Source organism: Falco naumanni, chromosome 8 (genome assembly GCF_017639655.2).
Source record: "Falco naumanni isolate bFalNau1 chromosome 8, bFalNau1.pat, whole genome shotgun sequence".
Taxonomy (NCBI): Eukaryota; Metazoa; Chordata; class Aves; order Falconiformes; family Falconidae; genus Falco; species Falco naumanni.
Window position 1 is genome coordinate 54,415,412 of NC_054061.1, and position 24,133 is coordinate 54,439,544.

The 24,133-nt window shown below is 46.5% G+C and overlaps 1 protein-coding gene across 2 annotated transcripts; it reads right to left on the reverse strand.

Annotated features, from left to right (window-relative positions):
- Positions 1-200: 200 nt before the first annotated feature.
- Positions 201-18,904, reverse strand: LANCL1 (LanC like 1). 2 transcript variants are annotated; one of them, XM_040603824.1, is made up of 9 exons: positions 18,764-18,904; positions 18,410-18,527; positions 10,687-10,894; positions 6,744-6,879; positions 6,264-6,410; positions 4,148-4,330; positions 3,542-3,718; positions 3,188-3,260; positions 201-2,315 (listed from the first exon to the last, which is right to left on the reverse strand). In XM_040603824.1, exons 1-9 carry the CDS (start codon positions 18,845-18,847, stop codon positions 2,239-2,241), a joined length of 1,203 nt encoding a protein of 400 aa, XP_040459758.1. In that variant the 5' UTR covers positions 18,848-18,904; the 3' UTR covers positions 201-2,238. The 2 variants fall into 2 exon arrangements, with proteins under 2 accessions (XP_040459758.1, XP_040459759.1); XM_040603825.1 differs by lacking the exons at positions 18,410-18,527; positions 18,764-18,904 and adding an exon at positions 12,983-14,853.
- Between the last annotated feature and the right edge of the window lie 5,229 nt (positions 18,905-24,133).

Below are 24,133 nucleotides of genomic sequence, written 5' to 3' on the forward strand. Positions count from 1 at the left end.
AGCACGGCCTGCGAGGGAAAGCACAGGACTAGCCTCAATGGATTGGAGATGGGGAAAAATGTGAAATACTCTTTGACACTCAGGGTTGGTGAGAAGTCAGTGAGACCCCAGGAGCCACCGGAGCAGCTGTTGTGGCATCTTGTTCTCTTCAGACACGAATCCTGGTCACAAAGTAGGGGGTAGAAATAACCCAAAGCTTGTTCATTTCAGCATTTTTATTAAACAGTGCTCCACTCTGCAGTTGTACACCAGGCCCTGAAAATCCCCTGGGGTGTACGAACCCTGGGGTGTGATGGTGCTGTGACATCAGGCTGCACAAACCATCTCCTTTACAGAAGCAGTGCCCAGGAGAAGCCCAGGCTCAGAGCAACGTCCCTACGCTGCCATCACACCAGCCAAGTGAGGAGGTAAATTACAGCAGGCCTCACGTACTACAGGATCCCACCCCCAAACTGTTTTGATTAGCCAAATCACGCTCTTGGGGCTGTGCTTTCTCCTTTCCAGTCACCTCCCTGTGTTGTTTAGGCCCCATGAACAACAGGGGATGACCACTGCTGAGTCTGCACGAGCTTCTGATGGGGATGCTGGGCCCAAAGTTACTCTGCATTTCAGGCTGTCTTTTGATGAACTTCCAGAAACATGTGATGGCAACAGGAGGCTGGGCTTTGAGGATCAGGCAGCCTTCCAGGAATGGTTTCTATTCTTTGCTGGAGCAGCCCATCCAGGAGGTTCTTGGAGGTCTGCCTATGCCACTGCAGCAAGGCTGCCTTGCATTCAGGCACCTGTGAGCTAGCTGCGTTAGTATGCCAGGTCTGGTTCTCCTGCTTCACCTATCGCTGGTGCAGGAGCATGCCGGCTTGGAGCCTGCCGATACTGCCCTGCAGCTGCTTGCCTGCTCTTAAGCGGCCTGAGGCACTCAGCAACTGAGCCCTTAAAAGATCAGAACTCACGTCCACTGTTGTGCAGGCAGAGGAGCTGCCCTCAATCAGCAAAGTGGTACAGCTGCATCAGTAACTATCACTCTGCTCAGAGTTTAGCTCATGCTTAGTGCTAAGGAAGTGTTTTACAGGGTCATGTCCCTAATTGCTGCAAATTAGTATAGCATCAGCTAAGGATGGAAAAGTAGATTACCCCTTGCAAGTATCTGGTCTGCTTGACAGGTCAAAGCTATTTAACCTAGGGCAGATTTTCCAGTTGGGTTGATGTGTGGTTGCATATCAAACTACAACAAGCAGTAACAAGGCAAACAAGTGGCTCAAATTATCAGGTTCAGGAAAGCTTATAAAACAAAGCATGTAAACATCTATATAGGTAATAGGTTAAACACTGACAAAACTCAGTGGAATACATTTCATTTCCCATGCTGCTGCTGGTGGGCCTAGCATCAACTAACACCTATAGTATTCATACACAATTTTAAATAATGACTGCAGAATCAACTTTCAAAGGTAAACAGAAGATACCACACCAGCAAGCGCGCTTAGCTCACTTCTAGACTGGGGTTTTCCATTAGATCATCAATGGACTTCTGCAAGGTTTAGCATAAGATGGGCAAATAAGCACAAAAGCTAGTGGAAAATTTGTCACTGGAAAAAAAGCACAGAAGAGCTATACATAGCTTTTGTCTTTAAAAAAGACAGGTGAAAATTCAGGGCAAGGCTTTGGTATGTCAGTTCCAGCTGTGCCACTTGCAATTTTGACATTAAAAAAACATATATAAAGACTCCACAGTCCATCACATTTGCTTTGTGTGGAGCAGCGCAGCTACTGAACTGCCTAGTCCCTGGCTGCTCAGAAAGAAAACACTTAAAAGCAACTTGCAGGGCAAGAGTCTCAGTTTTTCATTTTCCAAAGGCAACTAAATTCCTGCAACTATTTGTCAGCACACAAAAGAAAAATAAAAAATGGCCAAAGTTACATTAAATAGAAAATTTCTTGCCAGGAAATGGGACACAGAAAACAGCAGAACTCTATAGCCAACAAAATACTGTGCATTTTATCCATGCTCCCACCTTCAGCTCTGTGTTTTTAAGAGACAACAGCAAAATGTGTATTCTGTCTTTTAAATTGAAACAATGCAATGAGATGACTAGAAATATTAGAAAACTCAGCATGCCCTCAGAAGGATGGATTTACATTGTTAGGTGAACAATGATGAGTTTGGAAGAAGGAGAAAACAGCTTCGAACTGTTTTTCCCAGTGCGGAAGGATTCAGGCAGGAAACTGCCAAACTCAGATTTAGAGTTCAAATGCAGGGAATTTCGCCTTGGTTGGCACCAGCAGGTCAGCAAGAAAGTAAATCGTTCCAGCCATTCCTGAGGATAAGAAAAAACACAACGTGCTTCAGAGAGATTCCTTTTGGGCACCTATTTTATCAGTTATCTAGGGGGTGAATGAGTCATGAAGACGTAAGCAAGGAAAATGTTTTTCAGAAGCACCTAAATTTCCAAGGTCTGAATCCAGGTTTCCCGAGCAACTTAGGTACTTCAGTGTGGAAAACATTTCAAAGTTGTTCAAATGTTGCAAATCACCTGGGAAAACATGATGGGTCTTCCCCTCCTGCAGCTCCCTCCCTTCTGCTTTACCTGTCCATAGGTTTAATAATCTGAAAATTTTTGCAAAACTTTGGACCCAGTGACATTCTGCCTCAGGTCCTCACTGATCTAACTCCCCATGTTCCTGAAGCAAAGCTAGGGAGATCTATGTTAGCTGATGAAACGGCTCTTTCAGTAATACCTGCTGATGGCAGATTTTGGGGGAGAGCTTAGGAGGAGCCACAAAGTACCAGAGGAGACAACAAGGCCTACAAAAGCAGCCATTTGTTCCTCAGTCAACTTTGGAATGGAACTGGTTTTAATCCTTAAAAATGCACAGAAAAGAGACTGAGAAGCCAGGCTACAAATTACCGTAAGGTAGACTTTGGCCTGTACCCATTAAGAATTCCCCTTGAGACCTATGTGCAGAATCTGTGTGGGAGGCCCAAGAGGACAAGATGCTCCAGCTAAGACATTAGTCTGTGCTACAAAAAGACTACTTATGGAAAAGGGTAAAAAAAGTAGATACAATTTCCTTCCCATCCTCTACGCTAAGTTTTGCAAAGACTTCAGTGAAGCATTTATTTTGTTTTCCTTGGTGCTAGATTGGCTCAGATCCAGGAGAAAAACACAAGCCTAGAGATAGAGGTTACCTTCAAAGAGAGAGAATGGTGTGTCTGGAGTCCTGCACCCATGTTGGCCATAGCTTAAACACCACTCTGCAAACTGAGAGGAAAAAAAAATGTTTAAATTTTGTTGAAGACAGATCTTAAATAAAATACCACCCTCATCCTCACATTATCTCTTGCAGAGCTAAGCTTCTGCGGGGATATTCCTTCTGTGCAGGCTGTCAGAAAATGACTGCACTGCTGAAGGACTAGTCTAGTGGAGCTAGTCAGATCTAGCTGCATCTCTGCCACAGTAGAAATTGGGTTTCAAAGGCAAAGCCAGTGACATAAAAGGCAGAAGTGAACAATCCCCTCTCTCTTCCTCACACAGGTTCTTACCTTGCAAGCCCTGTACAGGTATTTCATATTCTGCGTGAGGTTGTACAGTGTGAGGAAGCCATAAGCGTTGCCAGCTGTCCCATGGCACAGCCCATAGCCTTTCTTCAGTAACCCATACTGCCAGATCACTTCTGCACACTGCAAGGCATCATTTAGATACTGCTGCTCCCCAAAGACCTACAGAGACAAGAAATATTCCCCCTTGCTGAGGCAATTTCCTCCACACCAAGGGCATCCCTGTGTGATGGGGAGGCTTGGGTTAATTAGTTTCTCTCCTATGGAAGTCTTAAAGCTGTGACTTTGTTGTCTACTTTAAAGGAGAATGTTTTTGATATGATGAATGGGACTGTAGGACCATTACTTCACAGACAACTAGTTGTCACCATCAGTCACCTGCTACAGGACACCCCACACAGCTGATGGGTATTTTCAGAAACAATTTTTAAAAAGACTAATTTCCATATCAGTCAGTGGTCACTGTGGGTGATTTCACTGTAACAAGCCATCCTATTCTCAGGGAGAGAGGGACTCTGTTAATAGAGTCTTCTCCATGATGACATTCCACCTTTAGGGGTCCCCAAAGGGTCTTTGCAAGATTTCTGGTACCTTGTAGGCCTGGACAAGCATGTAGATAACACCTGGTGCCCCATGGCACCAGTGGACGAGTAGGTCTCTGGTGTCATTGATGCATGGAGGGTAATTTCCAGATGTGAACTTTAGTTGGCAGACGTAGTCCACGCTGGGTTTGACTGTGTTGTGCAGTTTTACTTGGCTCACTCCAAGGCCAGGCTAAGAGAGAGAAAGTGTTAAACTGGGGAGAATTACCATTCTGTCTGTCCCTAAGAGGCCCAAGATCTGCCTGAAGGACGGAAACAAACCCAGCTATGACCATGTTCCCTCTTACTCCTTGTCAATAAAGTTATTTCTTTGCTCCAGGCTTTCACACATCACAAACACTCACTTGGCCCCAGGCAGCTCTGTCCTTCAGCAATGACTTATTTCCAGTCATACCCTGGCATCCCCAGAAACAAAGACTGCCCCCAGCATGTCACCTGGCCCTTTAGCAAGAGGGCTTGCTGCTTCTTTTCCTGATAAGTAGGAATAGTTTCAGGTACTCAGAGCTGGAGTGAAGAGATAAACTGTCTAAAATCAGTATTAAGGATGAATACAGGCAATGAGCACCTAGAGCATCTCAGCTCTGACCTGCTGGGCCAGCCATGCTGGTGGGCTGTGATACTGCTTTTTCACAGATGTTTCTGGGTAATTGCAAGGGGGTCACTTCACCGCTGACCTCAGATGGAAAACAAGGGAGTGGCTTGAGTCCTCTTCCAATGACACTACCTCACATGAAATCTGTGCAGTTCTGATTTCCCATGCCAGGCTGCAGTGAGCACTCTCACCTAAGGATCACACTGTTCCCAGGTGGATAACTTGAAAATTAAAAATCAATGCTTGTGCTGTAAAACCATTAGAGGTAACAGTCCAATGTTGTTGGACATATCTCCCTTGTTTGCTTCTCCCAAAGCCTTTTGTGCATCATGCCTGGCTGATCCAGGCTCCTTGTACTTCATACTGCAGAGAAGCATGAAGCCCATGCAGTATTTTATGGGATACAACCTCAGCGACTCGGTGCAAATTCAGGCTCACTGCACACTGCTGCCTTCTCTGCTCCCAACTAGCTGTTCTGTATTCCTGGGCAATAATCACCTCACATCCTCCTCTTGCCAAATCTCCTCCCACTTACAAGACACCAACCACCCCTTCCTCTCTGAGTCACGTAAGAGGGTTATATTCACAGGAACTATGCTTATCTTGTATATGGGATTGAACTTTGAGGGCCCTGAAGGAAAGCTCAAATACTTGAAACCTGGTGGGTTCTTTTCCCCTTGCTGTGACAGCTGGGTCTAATAAAAGATATCACCTTCTTCTATGCTAAAATAATTTGCGTTGCTCAGTGGGTGCCCTTAATGCTTTGAAAAGGCAATGTCATTTATTGCTGCTATTTTTCAGAGCTTAAGCACTGTACATTTATGCACAAAGTGACCCACATAGGGGAATCACCACCCTCATTTGAGCTGGGGAAGGCAATATTGCCAGAGTTCCAGCAAGTTGTGCAAAATTGTGAGAAAGACAGCATCAAAGCAAAGCGGCACTGCAGCTCCCAACTTCTCATCTTGCCATGCCTTCTTCAGGCACTGCAGAACTCAGCTGCTTTATCAAAGTAAAAAGTCCCACCTCTTTCACCTTTAGATACAGGCCCTGATTTGGAAACAAAGCATTTCCCACCTTCCTACTATGAACAAAATCTCTTTCACTATGATTTTCTTACAAAGATTCTCAATTTGTAATGGTCTGGGATTGCTCCAAGTAACCACCTCAAAAAATGCAGGCAGCCCGCAGATACCATCAAATGGGAATACTTCACAAGCAATTAATACGAGAGGGGGAAGCTCAAACCCAGCTGTCCTACAGGTCTCCATTATGTGAAACTGCTGGTATAATACAGGTCACACTTCTCTACAGATCTCCGTGGAGGTGGGAATTTCAATCTCGCACACTTGGAGAAAACCTTTAGAAGTGGAGATGCATGATCACCCACAGAAGTCAATCAGACAAGGGACCTTACCAGCCTGTCATCACCAAGAGCCAACTCAAATGCTCCTCCTTGTTCAAAGAAATGTGAAAGAGCTGCTAAAGGTCCATCCCCTCCAGTGCCTCTTACCTGCATGAGATAGTAGTAAATCCCAGCCAAACCATGGGCTGCCCCTACATAGTACTCCTGGTACCACTCATACATCAGCGGGCTCTTTGCTGTGAAGTTCCTCCTTTTGGCCAAGCTCTCTCCTGAGGCTACAACTGCTTCACAGACCTATGGATGGGAACAGATGTGGGTGAAGGAAATGCTGCTGTATTGGACATAGCACAGTGAGTATCCTGACACAGATCAGAAGAGTTGTTTTTCTGCCCAAGCATAGAGAAGAGTGTGGGTGAGGGAGTGAAATGTATGCCAGTTCAGTACTGCCTATGGATTTGTATGTGTGGTGGGTGGGCATGTGGTGCTTTGTCCATTTGGAAGAAGAGCAGCAGGCATACCATGATGCATTTTCTCCCTTCCAGAGTTCTCTACATCTTGCATTGATTTTTACCTGAAGATGAGCTGCATGGGAAGAGACAGTTAACAAATCAACAGAAGCCACAGTACCTGCTGAATGTGACTTTGAGGGATCTTTTCCTCTCCAAAGTGCTTGTTCACAAATATTAGTGCATAGAGATAGCCTATGCGCCCGTACAGCAGTTCATCTGGAACTCGTGGGTCAAGCTTGTGTAGATGGAGCAAACTACAAAGAAAAATTCACATGGGGAAGATTAGAGGACACTCAAAGCCATCTAACCAAGTAGTGAGACTGGAGCTCAGAAACATGGTTTGTCCCTTCATGCTGCCTGTGCCCTGGGAGATGTCAGGCCAGTCTGGTTCTCAGCCTTCCAGCTACACCAAGTGCAGAATTCCTCCTTCCCCTCTGCTTTTTTTTTTTTTTTTTTTTTGGCTTATTGCTTTAGTCTGCTCAGCTCTTTACAATGCAGTCATACTATGTGCTTGTTCTTTAAAACATCAGCTCCAGGAAAGCTACTTGCAGGGAAACGTGGACTATAGGAAATGGTCAGCATAAAGTTATTCAAGCAATGCTAGAAAGTCAAACTAGGGCTGATGGTATGTGGAAGAATCTCACCCCTTGCGCTTGGAAGTCCTGATAGAAAAGCCCCTTTCTCTCCATGCCTGAGAGGGGCACTCTGACAGTGGAAAAAGAGGGGCCTCTATGAACTAAAAATCTAGGTAAGAGGTGGGGATAAGCAGCTGAAAATATTGTTTAACATCAAGCCTCTGTGGCACATACAAGACATCTTTTCTAGGGTTGAGCAGTAGTGAGAACAGCTCAGCAGTGTGTGCTGTGGGCTGGCTGTGGTGCGACCCCACACTGAGGACAGCTTGGCTGGCACTAGGCTTTAGCCCGTATGTGCAGAGCGAGAGGTCTGCTGGACTCAGATACTTTGCCATTTTTCTATTATCATGTTGCAAAGTTGGTGATATTCTTGTAGCGCTAACAGAGACTGACAGCTCTTCACACTGGTGTTTTGTAGCCCAGCTCACTCTTAATGTGATTTTTCCTTTGTTTTGCCTCTCACCACACTTCCAGCAAGGCTGGATGTCCTTCCCTGTCAGAGCAGCAGGCAGGGATGTGACTAGTTTTGGCTTTATTTTTCTGTTCACCCCTGAGATGACAATCGGAAAAATGCCATCACTTTTAAAATACTAGCATAAGTGTCTTCACGGCTGTTCCCTCAGCCATTTCCTGCTGTGGCTGCAACAGGGGTAGGGCTGAGAAACTACCAGGAGAGCTGTGTGTGTGCAGGGCTTCCCTGTCACAGCAGTGTGAGGAGCAGAAAATGTGTCTTGGCAGCCTCTGCTCCTAGGCAGAACAATGTGTTGCACAGGAAAGAACCAAATGTCCATAGTACCCTCAGAGCAGAGAAAGGATGCTGGGCTGTTGACTCCCTTTGGCACTGGACTCAAAGTGAGCAGGGTTATTGAAGTAGAAAGGAAAGAGCAGTGTCTCAAGGTGGACTGGCCCCAGGCCTCATGTACCACTCCAGATGTGCATTGCTCCATGGGGGAGACTTCTCACAGATTAAACCCAAGAGACAGACTTTACATCCAAGACTAGGCATAAGTGCAGGTCCCTCTCAGTTGTGTGAGCTGAAAGCAAAGCCCTGCTGCCTCCTCATGTCCCCTGTCCCCAAGTCCAAGGAAGGCAGATAGAGAGGAGGGTTTCCAAGGAAGAAAACAGTGTTTTGACAGATGGACGCTGTCCAGAAGAGATGCTGGCTGGTGATGTTGTTTGGCTCTGAGATGTCAGGGAAATGTCAGGTGCAATAGAAGGAATGGGTGGGTGGATAAAGAGTAATACCCACAGCAGGGATTTTCTGAGGTCTGGATGTGAAACCTTCTTTTCATGGGGAAATCCAGAGCAGCTGGAGCTACTGTTCTTGCTCCTTACACATTGTTGTGTCTACCTCTAGCTGCTTTCCCAGCCAGGATAATCAGGGGAGGAAGCCTGCCAGCAGTTTCTATTGTTTCTGAAATGTGGGGCAGGGCTGCATGGCATGCATGCAGCAAGAGATGCCGGGGATACTGCTGGACTGATTGCATGCAGAATGCATTTCTTGGGTCTAAGGGGGTAAATACAGGTCCCTGAAAGGAAGAGCCACTCCTGCTCACATATCAGCCTATTACCTCAACTCTCAAAAATCAGTAGTTTCTGGACAGAAGGGAAGTGAGACAGCTGTACAGCAAGATGGGAGTTTTGTATGCTACTGGCTCTAAAAGCAAATCTTTGACCTTCTGAATTGGTGGGAGATGGTGGTGAAAAGAGGACTCCTGGAACACAGCTCAGATTTTCACAGGCTCTTGGAAAATGGGACGCCCTGAAACATTAGTCTCTCCAGAGCATAAAAGCACATTTGTTGGTCATTAACTCATTTAGGCAAGAGCAAGGAGGTAAGAAAACACAAGGTTCTGTCTCTTCACCTGCAGGTAAAAACTGGCTGACGGATCCCCTCCTCGGGCTCAGTAAAGATGAGGTGCTTTAAAAGACTGAGAACAAAATGGAGAGGCCCTCCTTCTCCACAGCTGCAACAGAAATGCACTTTCTATGCACTTGCACTGCATAAATTAGCAACTGGTCTGTAACTAAACAGCATATGCAAACCCCACTTAGGAGTTTTATTAAGGGAACTATTTCTTAAAGAAATACTCTTTTTTTTTTAAAGGTAGCATGGTCAGGCTAACTGCTCTGGGAATTAGTGGCAAAGTAAGGAAGTAACTGTTTCTTTGAGAAAGCCACATTTTTCTTTTTTCCTCCTCTCAGATGTATGAAGAAACCAATTTCCACGGCTCTGCCTTTATTACGCCATTAGATGGCAGTGCAGAATTAATTATGAGTTCCCATTCTGCCACAAAACTGTAGGCAGAACAGAAGGGATACCGGGAGGAGAGATCTACAGCAAGAAAACATTAATTAGGGTTTTTTCACAACTTGGGGCTTACGCATTGACCACAACTGGCCTGTAATGTTTGACAGATTAGTTCCCTTTTTGTCAGCAAATACATTACTCATAGTGAGATTCACCACTCTGATACAGTATTAAGCAAAACCTAAATGACAGATTATTTAAAAAATAAAGAAGAGAGTTCTGTCCTCAGACTGACTTTATCCACATAAACCAGAAGCTATTCTTAGTTACAGGAGTGGGAACTTGCTGTCCAAACCATACAGGCACCTCTGATTCCCACCCGTGGCTTTTTAAATTGAAATTATGCATCACTTGCTCCTGGCTGCTTAAAGGCACTTGGTGTTGTTTTGAAATGTGAGGGGGTTTGTCTTGCTTTTGTGCTGACCATACGTAAATGGAAACTCTTTACAGGACTTTCTCACCTTCTCAAAACTGATTTCCCTTAAGCAACAAAAGCTTGCAACTGCATCTTCTCCTTCCTCTGCCACACGCTGATCTGACTGTAGGACTGCTTGTCTGTGCTTTTCTGAAGTACCCAACAAAAATACATTTGGAAACAGTTGAGGAAAGGCAGGAAATGGAGCTAAATGAATCATAACCAGCTGCATTCAGCAGTTGAAAGGGATGCTTTCCATCTTCGGTTTAAGTCAAGGTCAACTAATAAATAGCAAGTGAAAGCAAGTTACAAAATTAATCTAATAATCCTACCACATTTCTCCTTTTCATCAAAATGGCTGTAAAGCTAAATTTAAGGGTTCCGAAAAGATACCAAACCTCACCTGGTTTGTTCTTTGTTTTTTGTTTTTTTTTTTCTTTCTTTCTGTGCTTACTGGAATTTTTAAGATGGCAATACCAGCTGAACAATATCCTTGCTCTGCAGGCTGACAGGCAAGTGTGTTTGTCTTTGAGCTAGCTCTTTCACCAAGTTTGTGCTGGCTCACTAAGTTACTGGCTTCTGTCTCAGATGAGACTGCAACAAAACGTATTCAGGCTTGGTGGAGAGTGCCCGCTACAAGCCCAAACCAGCTTTATGAGCAAGAGGAACTTCAAGTCACAGGCATAACCAAGCGTTTTACCGAGTGATGCAGTCTTCTGATTGCTTCTGGTTCTGCAGTTTGTGGTAGACAACAGCAGCCACTGCCAGGGGCCCAGCATCTCCACACAAGAAAGTGATGGATCGTTTTGTCAGACAGCTCAGGCTTTTCTTCACGTACTCGTGGGCCACCTGAAGGTAGGCTGGGTCTCCATACACATCATGCAAGTGCAAATACAGCAAAGCAATGCCTGCAAAAGGAACATAAAGGTTGCACCCACCAGAAAAGTTTACCCATTCCACTATGTGCCCTGGCTATTTTAACAAACTTAAAAGCCTGTCCCTCAGCCTCATCTAGAGCATAAGCCTTCTAGACAGACTTCTTGGTCACATCCAGGAGCATAACCCACAGCTGCAGTACCCACAGCCTCTTTTCCTGCTTTGTGACCTTGTTGTACCTGATGCTGCTCATGAGTGGACTGCAGATCAAGACAAACAGCATTGTCTGATCCAGGAGGTCCTGGAGGACAGCAGAGCTTCTGATACACAGGTTACATACAGTTTTAGTAGCAAGGAGCAGAAGATGAAACATAGGCAAACCCACCTAAATCTATCAGCTGTACCTGGGACTGTTGCCAAACAGTGGAAGAAAAAAGAAATCATCTTTGAGCAAGATGGTACTTGCAGCAGAGCAGCACTGAGTTGTTGCCCTATCTCAATTATTTTTTCTCATGCCAGGAGATGAAGGGCTGGATCACTTAGCTTGGATTGGATATCTTAGAAAGTGACACATGATCAGCACTGAGAAGCAGCACCCTCAAGACATTCTACTTGGCTTCCCCCCAACCCCACCCGTGCCCCCAGGGGAAGCACCAGCAAGGTTCTTACAGCTCCCTGGACACCGGCGCATCCTCGAAAAGAAAAAAGGGCTGCCTGACTCTCCTCTGCAGCACATCATTCATGATATGAGCCCTTGTCCAAAACAGAAAGAGCTACCTTGCATGCTGAAAAAGGCTGCATGGTCTTCCCTGGAGATTTTCAATTGGCTGGCCAGCTACAGAAGCAACTCCACTACTGAGAAGTCACATCAATTGCTGTCCTTTGCCTCTGCCCTGTCTTCATCCAGGTCTTGGAAGCTTTTAGTAGGTAACTGAAGAGTCCTCAGTAAGGCTGTGTCTGAAAGATCTGCCACATTTGAACTGTCCTTCTGATCTGGAAGGCATCCTCAAACATGCACTGAAGAAAGGTACTGGCCTATATCACTTTGAGAAAAGCTTATTTCTCCCCTTAACAGTAACAATTTCTAAGAGGACTGAGGTCCTGCTTTTAAGCCTAAATTAATTGAGCCAATCTCTGCAGGTTTTGATGTGGTAAGGTGAAGGGAGACAAGCATGCTGCAAAATTCCTTTCCATGACACTGAGGACAATTTTAAATTTAGATCATTTTCTCATTTTGCATGGGTAAGCTCCAAAGCTTTGCACTACAGACAATTCTATTCTGTGTGTCTATTACGGGCAAATTTCCATTTCCTGCTGAAGCTAATAACCTTGTCCTCTCTCTAAGCAGTTCAGTGTTAGTATTTCCAGAGAGAGCTCAGATGTACAGTGTCATTGCTCAAGTCTATGAGGATGTGGAGATGAAGCCCTTCTTTAAAGGGGAACCCTCCTCTTGCTAGCAAATGTCAAGTGATTCTCCTTGATTTATTCAGCACCTAACACAGCTTCTAGCCTTTAATAGGCCTGATAGCTGTTTGAGCACAACTTGCACTCTTGACTTACCTGCTTTAATATATAACTTTTTGCTTTGTAAGTAGCTTCTATTCCCACTGCCATCATACCACCCTAATTATGTATGTAACTACCTTGCTGAGACCACTGCTAGAATTGAATTCTTAGAAAGTAAATGTTTCAGCATCATTTTCCTCTGACTTCTTTGCCTCTCCTCTTTTAAAACATTTCTTGCCCCCTTTCCTCCCAGGCCCAAGCATCTTTGGAAAAGACTTCAAAAAACCACTGACCTACATACACTGAAGGATGGAAGGGATAAGCTGCTTCCCCAAATCATTCATTTTTCCTTTAAAACCCAAAGGCCTTAAAAAATGAATCTAAAGCCAGTTTTCTCAACTCATTCCTCAAGGAATTCATACACCCAAGCTGATCAGAAGGGCACAATGCAGTGCTGCCTTTAGCCCACTGCTTGCTCCGTTGCTATCTGTGAGCCTAAAAGTAAGGAAGGCCAGCAAAGGAGGGCATATCCATGCATAAAGAGGCAATGTTTACAGATGTATGCAGAGGGATACAAAACACAGTCACCAGGGTGGGGAATATCCTATACTGACCTGTGTGCCAAGATGTAGGCAGCATATTTCAGAGGCAGTGCAGTTGGGAGACAAGAGAGTTCCATCTGAAGAACCTGGCTCAGCTACGCAGTGTTGCTCTCCAGAAGCTATTCCACAGCTCTGCCTTGCTCCCTTTCCAATAATACCTTCCTCACCCCAACTGACGAGGTAGAGTTTGCCAGCTGACTGGTTGTTTGTTTGGCATGCTTCAAGTGCTATACAAACACAGCATCATCAGTTAAATGGGTCTCGGTAAGCAGTGGATCTGCTCCATTTCTGTGTGCCCTGGAGGTCCGTGTTCAGTGTCCCAGTTGGAAACGTGACCTTTTTTTGTGACCTCTGAGACTCCTGATTGTTTCCAGCCATGCAGCAGCTGCCTGTGGCCTGCTATTGCCAAAGATGTATGGGCTTTATTCTGTTTACTGATTGCTACTGGACTTTCTTTGTTGTGGTTTCTTCGATTTTTTTTGCTTGCACTGTTGAGACCTACTGCATAGCCACATATGATGGAGGATGCATCAGATGTCATTTGGTGCTGGACAACAGTGAACACGTGCTACTGACAGCGTATCTTTTAGCAGGGCTCTGATGACTGAAACTGTAACCTCTAGTGCGTAGGAAGCCAATACGCTGGAGTGTTAATGCCTGAGATGCTTGCTCACTGCAGGAAATCAGGAGGCAAAAATAAATTCTGCTTGTCTCTCACGAAGCCTGTTAATTTCACACCTTCAGCAGGACACTAAACACCACCTCTCTTCTTGCTGTCTTTTATGAGCAGTATTGTAGATGCAGAGGGGTACTGTGCATTAGAGATTTCTTTTGAGTGGGGCAGAGGAGACTTAAATGTACATAGCAGAAAATGGAATTGTTTGCACCAGCTGTACCAGTTGGCTAGTGCTGATGGCCCTGATTTTAGCAACTTGCTTTCAACAGAGCAGACATCACTGGAGATACCAAAGAAGTTCCTGCTCAAGAGCTAAAGCACTGCAGCAGGTTGAGGGAATCTCTCATCCATATGACCATTCTGTTGATCAAAGAGAAGTAAAGCTGTGCCCCACCTACCCTGCAAGTTTAACCTTGCTCTTTTATGTTGGATTGCACTACCACTGCAAACAATTCTGCTGGTGGGAGAACAGCAGTAGTGAGACAAAGCTTCCCCTTCACACTGAATAGAGTGGGTAACATTGAGAGGAAGCGTGGCTTGGCGTCAGCTCCCTGCAGTCCCCTCGCTGCCAGCAGCAGCACGGATGTCCATCAGATTGTTCTGAACACACCTCCTTGTCCACCAGGGGCTGAGCTGAAACGTGGTCCTTTCACACAGGACACTAGGTTGCCACATGAGGAGATTTCTTGACCTAATTTGGACCAGTTCCAAACCTACCATCTACAGTAATAAACAGCTCAGAGTTCTTGTGCTGACCCAGGGAAGTCAGCCAGCACCCTCAAAGCAGAATGTCAAACACAGAAGAAAGAAGTGGAAACTGGTCTCTGCACATAGTTATGAAGCCTGATGGTTTCTGCTGAGAAAACTGATGCCACTCGTAATGAGTCAGGCATAGGGTAAAAGTTACAGAGGGGGTGGCATAGCTCTACTGTCCAGCTCAAAGGATATAAGCATCTTTTCTGGTGCAGATGCATGGATGTTATCTTGTGCTCAGAAGTCATGCCAAAGCCATGCTGAATGGGACAGTGAGACACTGCCTCTGGAGGGCTGTATCATGCCATGTTCAGAATTGTCTGGGCAGCTGCAGGTGCATTTTACTACAGCTTACTGCTTGCCTTCCTAGCGCATTGTGGGACACTGGGCATTTCTCAGGATGCCTCAGCTTTTTCAGCCTTAAAACCTGGGTAACAACACTTCTTTTGTAAAACTTTTTACAGAAGAAGATTCCCTTGCACCCCCCACCCCCCAAAAAAAACCCCAACCCACCACCAGTCCAGTCCGAACTAAACCAACCCATTACCTACTGCATCACAGAATTGTGCAACAGACTAGGTTAGAAGAGATCTGTGGAAGTGATCTGATCCAAACATCTGAAAGTAAGGCCAACTTCAATTTTACATCCCATCGCTCTCTGAACCTTGTCCAGTCAAATAGTGACTATCTCCGAGAATGGAGATTTCACACTACTCACCAAGCAGTTGGCAGGAATGTGGTTTATGCGTGTGATACAAGGCACTCTATTCTCTCATCAAACACAGCCTCACTGCCTCTTATTCTGTAGGGATTATTTTGTTTTTCTGAACCAAACTCTTAAGAGGACGCAAGTTCTCTGGGTTCTGAGGTTAAAACTAAGATACTGCGCTAAAGTGAATGAAAGGTGTTTTTCTAGAAGCCTTCCTGAACTGGTACGGTCAGAATTTCTATCCATTATTAAATGACTTTTCTTTCCTCTGGTGTATCTTTTGAAGAGTCCTTTCAAAAGGCAGCTCAGCCCAGCTCCTCATCTCCACTTGCCAACAGGCCAGCCAAAAGCCACAGGTGGGGCAGGCCAGCTGGACTCACTGGTCTGTTTCAGAGGCCCTGAAGCTCTGAAAGCCATGACTATGACATTGCTAAAGAAGGCAATGCTTGCATGGGAAGCAAATTCCAGAGGCACTGCTGTAACATGGAAGGGGAATCTCTTCCGTTTCAGGTGGCAGATCACCTCATTGTCTGGGAAGGACACAACAGTCCAGCACGCACCGGACACGGGAGCTTCCTAGCCTCTGCAGTCAGCTAAGAGGTTACAGGAGTGACATCAGTCTCCTTCCATTGGAACCTTCCATCCCCTTTCCATCATCTGTGCTCCCAGTCGTGGCAGTCATTGGAGCAAGGCCTCCTACGCTAAGAAATACCACCACACCTGTATATACTCTTCAGCATCCTCATGAAAATCTATTTGAAAACAGATGAGGCAGTTGTACTTCTGCCAGGATTTGAACTGCTACTGACTCAGAATTAGCTTACAGCAGTTTACATTCCCTCAGTCAACACTTAGATACCAGCGAAACCGATTAAGACCACAAAAGCTTACTGCACTCTAGCTATAAAAGACAAAACAGAATACCACAGCCAAGCCTGGTTTATACCCAGGCATGCACCAGGTGTTGCCTACAGGGCCCTGATCTCTATGGGGAACTTAATGAAACTGTAACAAACTGATTGAAATGTGTTTTGAGGGCGTTCAGCCATTCACTGGGTAATCTTGATCCAAAGTGCGTTTTCACTGCCTCTGAGCTGAAAACTGAAGTCCTTCCCTCCCTCTGCTCCAACTTCAAGTGCCAAGAAGCCATGGCTTCGCTGGCACACATGCAGGCTGAGGGAACAGGGCTCTGTCAAGTGTCTTGGGAAGGCAACAGGCACCGAAGTAAAATGCCAGCATATGCTGTGTATTACTGGGTGTAATGTAGTACACTCTAATATGTTACATTTCACGCAGAGTTTGTGCTAAGAGAGCAGTATTTCAAATCTCTCTCATTAGTGGCCACAAGAGTGTGGGTTCATTTCAGACTGCTGGGCAATGATTTACATGAGAAGATACTCAACAAGCCTTTCCTACATAAGCAATTACAGGAAAAAGCTGCTGTCTTGGCCCAATTAATTTCATCTCTGGAAACCAGTACTGAATAAATTAATATAGCTAGGATTAGAAAAGAAGGGAGGGTGACAAAGATACAGTGTAGTATCTGCAAACTTTACTTCGCAGGCTGTGACCTGTGGGAAATCTGTCCATGGTTTTTTTGCTAATCCCATTAGCCAAGGCAACAAAGTTGTGTGCCCAATAAGGAATGATCTGTGGGCAGAAAAAAAGAATCCCTCTTAAGAAACTCCCTTCCAAATAAAACTGAGCTGAAATCCTACCAGAGCTCTCAACCATTGTTGCACAACTGCACTCACATTCCAACATGATGCTCCTCAAGGCCACCCTAAGGAAAGGAATATGGCCTCTGGGGAAAGGTGTTTATGTTCTCCCCGCAGAATTTCAGAGTATTCCCAATATCAGCTAATTTTTATCTCCTGAATTATTCTGGCCAGAGGTTGACTGCCATCATGCCAAGTAGCACCCTCATGACTGAAGACCATCTTTATGTATGGAGTGCTTTTCATCTGAGGGGACCTCAGCAGGGTCACACAGGCTGGAAGACTAAACCTGTCTCCCAAGGTGAAATCAGCCAGCACTGAACCAAAATGCAGGAGCAGCAGAGTGCTGCCAGGCAGCAACTGATAAAATCAATGCTCTCCCATGCTGGAATTTAATACTGGCATCCTACCATTTCACAGAAACTGCTCTAGAGCACTCTCCGTGCCTGTCTATGCCTGTCTACGTTACTAAAATTTTTAAGCAGGCATTTCTGGCATTGCTGTCATCAAGCTGCAACGTTAGTTTAGCACCAATGCAAATGAACACCATTTTCCCAAGCAAGTTCCACAGCATCCAAGTGCAAGCCAGCCACACCCAGATTATAATGTAGAAAATTGCCATTTAGGATTGCAGTGTACTGTCCCCCCTCCCAAAACCCCGCGGAGCAATGAAACATCTTGCAGCAAGCATGAGGTTAATCACAACTACCCCAGGGTCCCTCCCTAGAGCCTGGCACAGCGCAGAAGGCAGAAAAGCTGACAAAGCATGCAGCAGTAGCCAAGGATGAAGTGGCAGAGAAAGGTGTGTCCTCCCCTGGCTCCAGTGGGAAAAAATAGGAGGCAGAAGGTAGGGCATACTCTCAAGGAAGGAAAACCAGGTTGAAAATGCAGCACAAGAGAAAGACAAGCTCCTGGAAGCTTTGCACACAAGAGTTAGTGTGAGGAAGGTTTTCATCCTTTGTAAATACTCACATTTGCATTTCTGCTCCTTCCAGCAGATACGGGAGCAGAACTAGCCCTGGCTAAGTGGAGGGGCACTACCTGGGGAACAGGAATGGAGCAACCTGCCAATCAGACAATGTCATAAGATAAAACTCGGCCCAAACAGAAAAGACAGATATTATCTCAGGCCATAAGCTCACCGCTGCCATATGCAAGCAGGTAATGACTTCTTGCAGGTAAATGGCCTATCTCAAGTATCTGCCTACTTCACAAAGCACTAGTTGACTTGTCGCCATCCCCACTACAGCCAGATTTGGAGCCAGTCCCTTCGAAGGCTCCCATGTCTGCTCTCAAGCAGGTGATGGCTTGGCATAAGTTTGGGACTGTCAACCAAGAGAAGCCCCAGCTGTGCCCTGCAACACTAAAGTCTTCCCTCTGCAGCTCGAAACCTCCAAAACCACAGTCCTGAGAAAGACAGCCCTTCAATAGATTAAAACAGCCAGAAGAAGCACTGTTCTTGACACAAGTCTAACATGATCGCTCAAACACCGCAACAAACCGACAGTCTGCCTCGGCCTGACCTAGAAGTGGGCTCCAGAGAGCTCCTGCCCCATCTGACGCAGCCCAAGCAGGTGCCCTACCTGCCCAGCCGGTGTATGCGGTGCAGTCGTGCGGGTCGGCAGACTTGAGGCCCCTCTCCATCTGCTGCAGCAGCTCTCTGATTTTGTTATTCAGCCGCTGTGTGAATTCAGGGGTCAGCTGTGGAGAAAAAAACCCCACCACTAAAAGTGAAGGCCACACCGGCAGGCGGATGGGGTTTTGGTAAGCTGGAGCTACCTGGAGGGCGCGTAACTAGGGCACCGAGTGGTTTTAAACCTGGCAGGTCCCCGCTGGAAACCCTCGGGTACCTCAGGGCCGGGCTGGGCCCCGGCTGCCCAGCTGGGGCCGGGAAGGGCCCGCTCCCGCCCCGGCTGCCTCACCCCGGCCCCGCTCACCCTCCCGGCGGTGTCGAAGTAGCCGGTGGCCAAGGACTTGTCATAGTCCGCGTAGGGGTTAGGAAGGGCCCGCTGCGCCATCATGGTGCCGCCGTGCCCGCGCCGCCGCGCTCCGCTCCGCTGGGCCGCGGCCCGCCCCGCCCCGGAAGGGAGCGGGCGCTGCTGTCGGTCCCGCCGCTGCCGCAGTTCCCCGCGCTGGGGCGGCGCCTCGCGGCTCCGTGGGGAGTGCGGAGACCCTCGGGGTTAAGGACCCCTTGCAGCTGGCTCTGGCGGGCTCCCCGGGGTTTAGAGGCTCTGTTCGGCTGGCCCTGGGGGATTTGGGGGGCGCTTCAGCCTTTAGGGGCCCCTTGCACCTGGCCTTGTGGGGTTTAGGGATTGGTTTGGGTTTTTTTGCTGACTCTGTGGGGCTTAGGGAGCCCTAAATTGTTCGGGGTCCCCCTGGCTGTTGACCCTGTGGGGCTTAGAGAACGCTGTGGGGTTCAGGGAGCCCTGAAGAGTTTGGGGTCCCCCTGGCAGCTGGCCCTGTGGGGTTTAGAGGACCCTGTGGTGTTTAGGGGCCCATTGCAGCTGACCCTGTGGGGTTTAGGGGTCCCATGTAGCTGCTCTGTGGGGTTTAGGGAGCCCTGTGCCATTTAGGGGCCCCTTACAGCTGGCCCTGTGGTGTTTAGGGGCAGTTGGGCTTGGCTGGCTGTGTGGGACTTGAAGGCCGTTGGGGGGCTGGGGCCCCTTGCAGCCGGCCCTGGGGATTTTGAGGTCTTGTGGGGATGGGTACCATGTGGTTGTGGTGGCAGAGGGTCAGTCCAAGGAGCATATATTGAGTCCTGCCCCCCTCCAGCAGCAGTATTCCCTCACTCAGTTTGGGGCTGGGCCTGGATGAGGGACGGGGTCTCTTCCTTGCTGTCCCCTGCTGAGCTGCTGCATCTCACCTGTGCTGGCTAAGCCAGGCCTTCCTTGTGAATGTAGGGTAGGTCCCTATGACTCATAGGCCTGAGCAGTGCTTTCCATCCCAAATGCTATGCAGCTGTGTTGTACTGGTATTGGGGGTCTCCCTGCAGTCATCTTGTAGCGGTGTACCCCGCGCAGCCAGCCGTGTACAGTGTACCTTTGGCAACAGGATAGCATTCATTGGATTAAGTTGTCCTCGTGCTGTATGTCTGAATCCAGGCCTTGTTGCCTTTCTGCCTGCTCTAACACTGTGCTCGGCTCCCCTTTTCCTGACCCTGTAGGCCTGAGAAGGATTGTGACATCCCTGCCTGGAGTCTGGCTCACTGAAGTCCATGACAGGCACAGCTTTGGGGCTCCCCAGCACTTCTAGCTCTGCAGGCTTGCCTGTGTGTCTCTTGGGGAAGTGCAAATGAACGTGTCTAAGCTTGAAGCTCTTGGTGGCTTGTAGAGGTCTAAATGCAGTGGCACTGCCCCTTGCAGGAGCCGAATCCATCTGGGTGGGTTTAGAGGAAACAGCAGATCATAAGAATTTACCTTTCGGTGGTGATCGAAAACACCCATGGGAATACATTAGGTCACTGTTTTCATGCTTGGGACAGTTGTGTTATCTAAGGGATTCTGGTTTTCTGTCCATGTGTCCATTCTTTATTACAATCTGTAAAATCAGAGCTCAAAGAAAAGAAAAAAAAAGTTATTGCAGGAGATGAGGAGCAACAAGCAGAAAAGAGGGAATCCCAATTATGTTCACTTTCAGTTCCTTTTCCACTCAGCTGTTTCTTGTTTAGTGAATTTCAATCATGTCAGCATTGCCTTGCATTCAAGGCAGGGAGATGGACTGTGCAGCTTTAGTATTCAGAGAGGCAGCTCTAGCATCAGCAAAAATAATGTGGGGTCTTCTGCTTATAGCCCTGTATTATGGTCTTCCCTTCCACCTGCAGGTCAAAACAATATTCTATGCCCTCCTTCCCCCAGGCACAGTTCAGTATTAACTTCCAGCATAAGGCACACAATTTCAGCTTTGGAGTCTTTCTTTCATCTTTGATTCCTTCCATATTCTTTTTTTCCTCCCCCCAGATCACTTAAAGACAGAGACGCTTCTCCCAGATCATTCTGCCAGTTCTCTTCACACACCCTGCCAGGGAGTTGTGTTTCAGTATGTTATTTTCTCAATTGTTGTGGTCACTTAGGCTTCAATGGGCCTGTTGCTGCCCAGGATAAATCCAGAGTGTCTCACTGTGGCTGTCCCCCTGAGCCTGGGTAAGTGACTTATGATTCATCCTTAGTAACCAGCCCATGCAGAATAGGGAATGAAAGGAGGAAATGAGCCTGAGAGAGAAGCTGTTCCTGTGTTCTCATTCCATCCCAGTCATTTTGGGGTGATGGGGGGCGGGGGCGGCTTTTTTGTTTACTTTGTCTGAAAAGGGTCATGCTGAATTCACTGGGGGGAAAAAAGTGATTAAAGCAAATCTGTTCAGAACACATCTAGAGATGAATGTTGTGTGGAAGCAGCTATCGGAGTAGACAGAGGAAATGGTGAGAAAACAGGCTCTCGTAGTCTTCCTGGCAGTCCCATCACAGTTAGCCCTAGAAAATTCTGTTTCTGAAGTGACTTGCAATCAGTGGTTGAAAAGACATCTCAACAACTTTCTACCTGTGAGAACAGTGTGTAATATTTTCTGCTCCACAGCATTGTCCAAAAGACAAATCCTTACTGAATTCTAGCAGCATAAGGATTCTGGCTGTTGGTGGTCCCTACTGGACTGGTAGTATCTGTGGTTCCTGTAGTTACATGGATAAAACTGTTGTTTCACAGTCCACCCTGAAGAAAATCCCAGGATGTCTGGGTGTCTGCTCCCTCCTCATTACAGTGAGGATGTGAATCCCAAATCTCTGCCAGATGTTACGCTTATCTACAGACTACTTGGCATCCTGCCTGAGGGCTTTTTGAAACACCTCCTACCTGAGAGGAGACTCTTCCTCCTGGGGTCACTGTCCTTCACTGGCTGTAGGCATCTGTCAATTCTGTAATCTCACCTACTGCTAATCTCGTCAGCAGGTGCCCAAACTGGGCAGTGTAGATGTGAACTTGCAAGTGGCTTTTCTAAAATGGTGGTTTGGCATCTACCCTTCTCCGTAGGCTCCTCTCAGGGTTGGATAAACCTCGCGCAGTGGCCTCCATGCTGTGGGCCAGATGGGCTTGGCATGGTAATCCTGTAATAATAAATATGAGGGTTGCTTGTTTTGCCTTTGCAACTGCATGCTGTATGTGAGGGAGTGCAGTGAGCAAGGATAAAGTGTCCTTCATAGCCTTGTCAGCCTGAAAAGGGGGTTTGGGAGGCTGTGTGTGGAAGTGCTCCACAGGGCATGCTGCTGAAAAATCGCCCCAGGGATGTCTTGGTGTATTCACAGAACTACTGCAATACCAATTTTTGTGGACAGTTAAGAGATGTAATCCAAGTTGTGTCATTTATCTCCCCATCTCTGTTTTATTTTGTTTCTTTTTTGTGTTGGTTCCTTTGTGCTAAAGCTTCAGCCAGTACAGAGTAAAAGTGAGAAGCTTCCCAGCTGTATTTATGAACCTCTTTTACACGTTATTTATTCAGCAGCAGCTTGGCTAAAGATACTACATGTTTAGGATTGATTTCCTAAGACATATGAAAAATCAAAGTCAAAGATGTCCTTTTCCTCTTTTAAAATAACAATTTTGGATATTGGATGTTTTTCAGCTGTAATGCTATGTATAACACAGTGATAATTCTAGAAACTTTGCTATTCTTTAATATTAGAGCCATAGCTCACTGTATTTGATTGCAATAAAAACTCAAGCCTGTATTAAGTCACTGAAGATCTTAGTGCCATTCCTGAAGATAAGTAGATGTGGCTTTGGAAGGTAAAGCAAGTGTTGTATCTTGGCATTATGATGGTAAACCTTTTCACTTTAGAAGGATATCCAGAAGAGGGAAAAAGCATCTTTTTTTATTGGATTATTTTTTTCCAGTTCATAGTAAACATGATTGCAGATGGCACTGATTGTTTTTCTTTTAGCAGCTTCTATAAAGAGATCAAATCCTGAATACCAGTCACAGAAGCTGAACTAAGATAGTTGACTATATTGATAGTATATCTGAGGCACAGCTCACCTATATCCTGCCTGCATTCATTGTGGCCAGATGTTAAGCCTCTCTCTATATAACTCTATATACACACACAGTGGCGGGCTTTGAGCGAGCAATTCCCATTCAGATCTCAGAGATGCAGTGGGTGTTTCTGTGAAAACACCACCTTACTGCTCACTAGCAGGGAAAAGGAAGTCAGTGTTACTAGGAAGGGAAAAGAGCACAAAACCAAGAATGCAGTCACGTATGTCTGTGGCTCACATGCTTCTCAGGTGTTTAGTTTGTGTTTAGTTCAGATCTCGTCTCAAACAGGATAGCAGAACTAGAAAGGGTGCAAGTTATAGAACTAATCAGGCCAAAAAAAAAAAAAAAAAAGGTTATCAGCTATGTGGAATGGCTTATGTGCAAGCACTAAATATGCAAGCACTAAATAGCTAGGCTGGGGCTATTCAGACTGGAAAAGAGACATCTGAAAAGGGCTGCAGTGTATGTCTGTAAAGCCTTGAACAGTGTCACAAATGTGAAGGTTGTCAGGTAACTGTGCTTGTGCACAAGAGGTGCCTGAGCTGCTGACTTCTGGGAGTTATGAGACTATGTTAGGGCATGTTGCCACATGTGTTTGCTAGTATACTGCCTGAGCATCAGAGATGAAAGGTGGTACTGGAGGATTTTGTCTGAGCTGGTGTGCCCGATACTGTGTGTTTATATTTTGCTTTATGACATGCTAGCCTGGGTAGAGCAGTTAATAGCCTAGCACTTTTGTAATGAATCTGTCTTCATGTCGGCAGCAGCTGCATCCCAGTTAAGCTACCAACATACCCCTAATTGCAGTGTAGCTGCAAGTTGTGTTGCTGTGGCTTTACCTTGCTTTTATGGGGCTCAGCCACTAGATGCCTCTGTCCCACAAGCAAGAAGCTGGAGGAAACCTGCTCAGCCGGGAGCACGGGGAAAGCCGCTACACCCTGCTCAGTGCGGATGTGTGGCTGTTCTCTGTTGTGAGTAATGAGCAGAGATCAGTGGCTCTGTGCAGCAGGCCAAACTCTTTGGAGAAACGCACGTAGCAATCCTCTGTGATGTTTTGCCATTTTCTCCTCTTCGTGGACCATAAGATATTGATCCGCAATGCAATGGGAATCTGTCCTTTCTTAGCAAATGAAAGAGGGGCTGGGGAGCAGACCTGATTGAGAACGAGATCAGTAAGGGCTATGTGTGGGCAGGAGCAAGAGAAAAAAACAGACAGGGAACTGCTGAGAGCTGAAGTGCTCCGTTTCAGTAATGAGGTCATCTGGAAGACAGTAGGGTTTGTTGA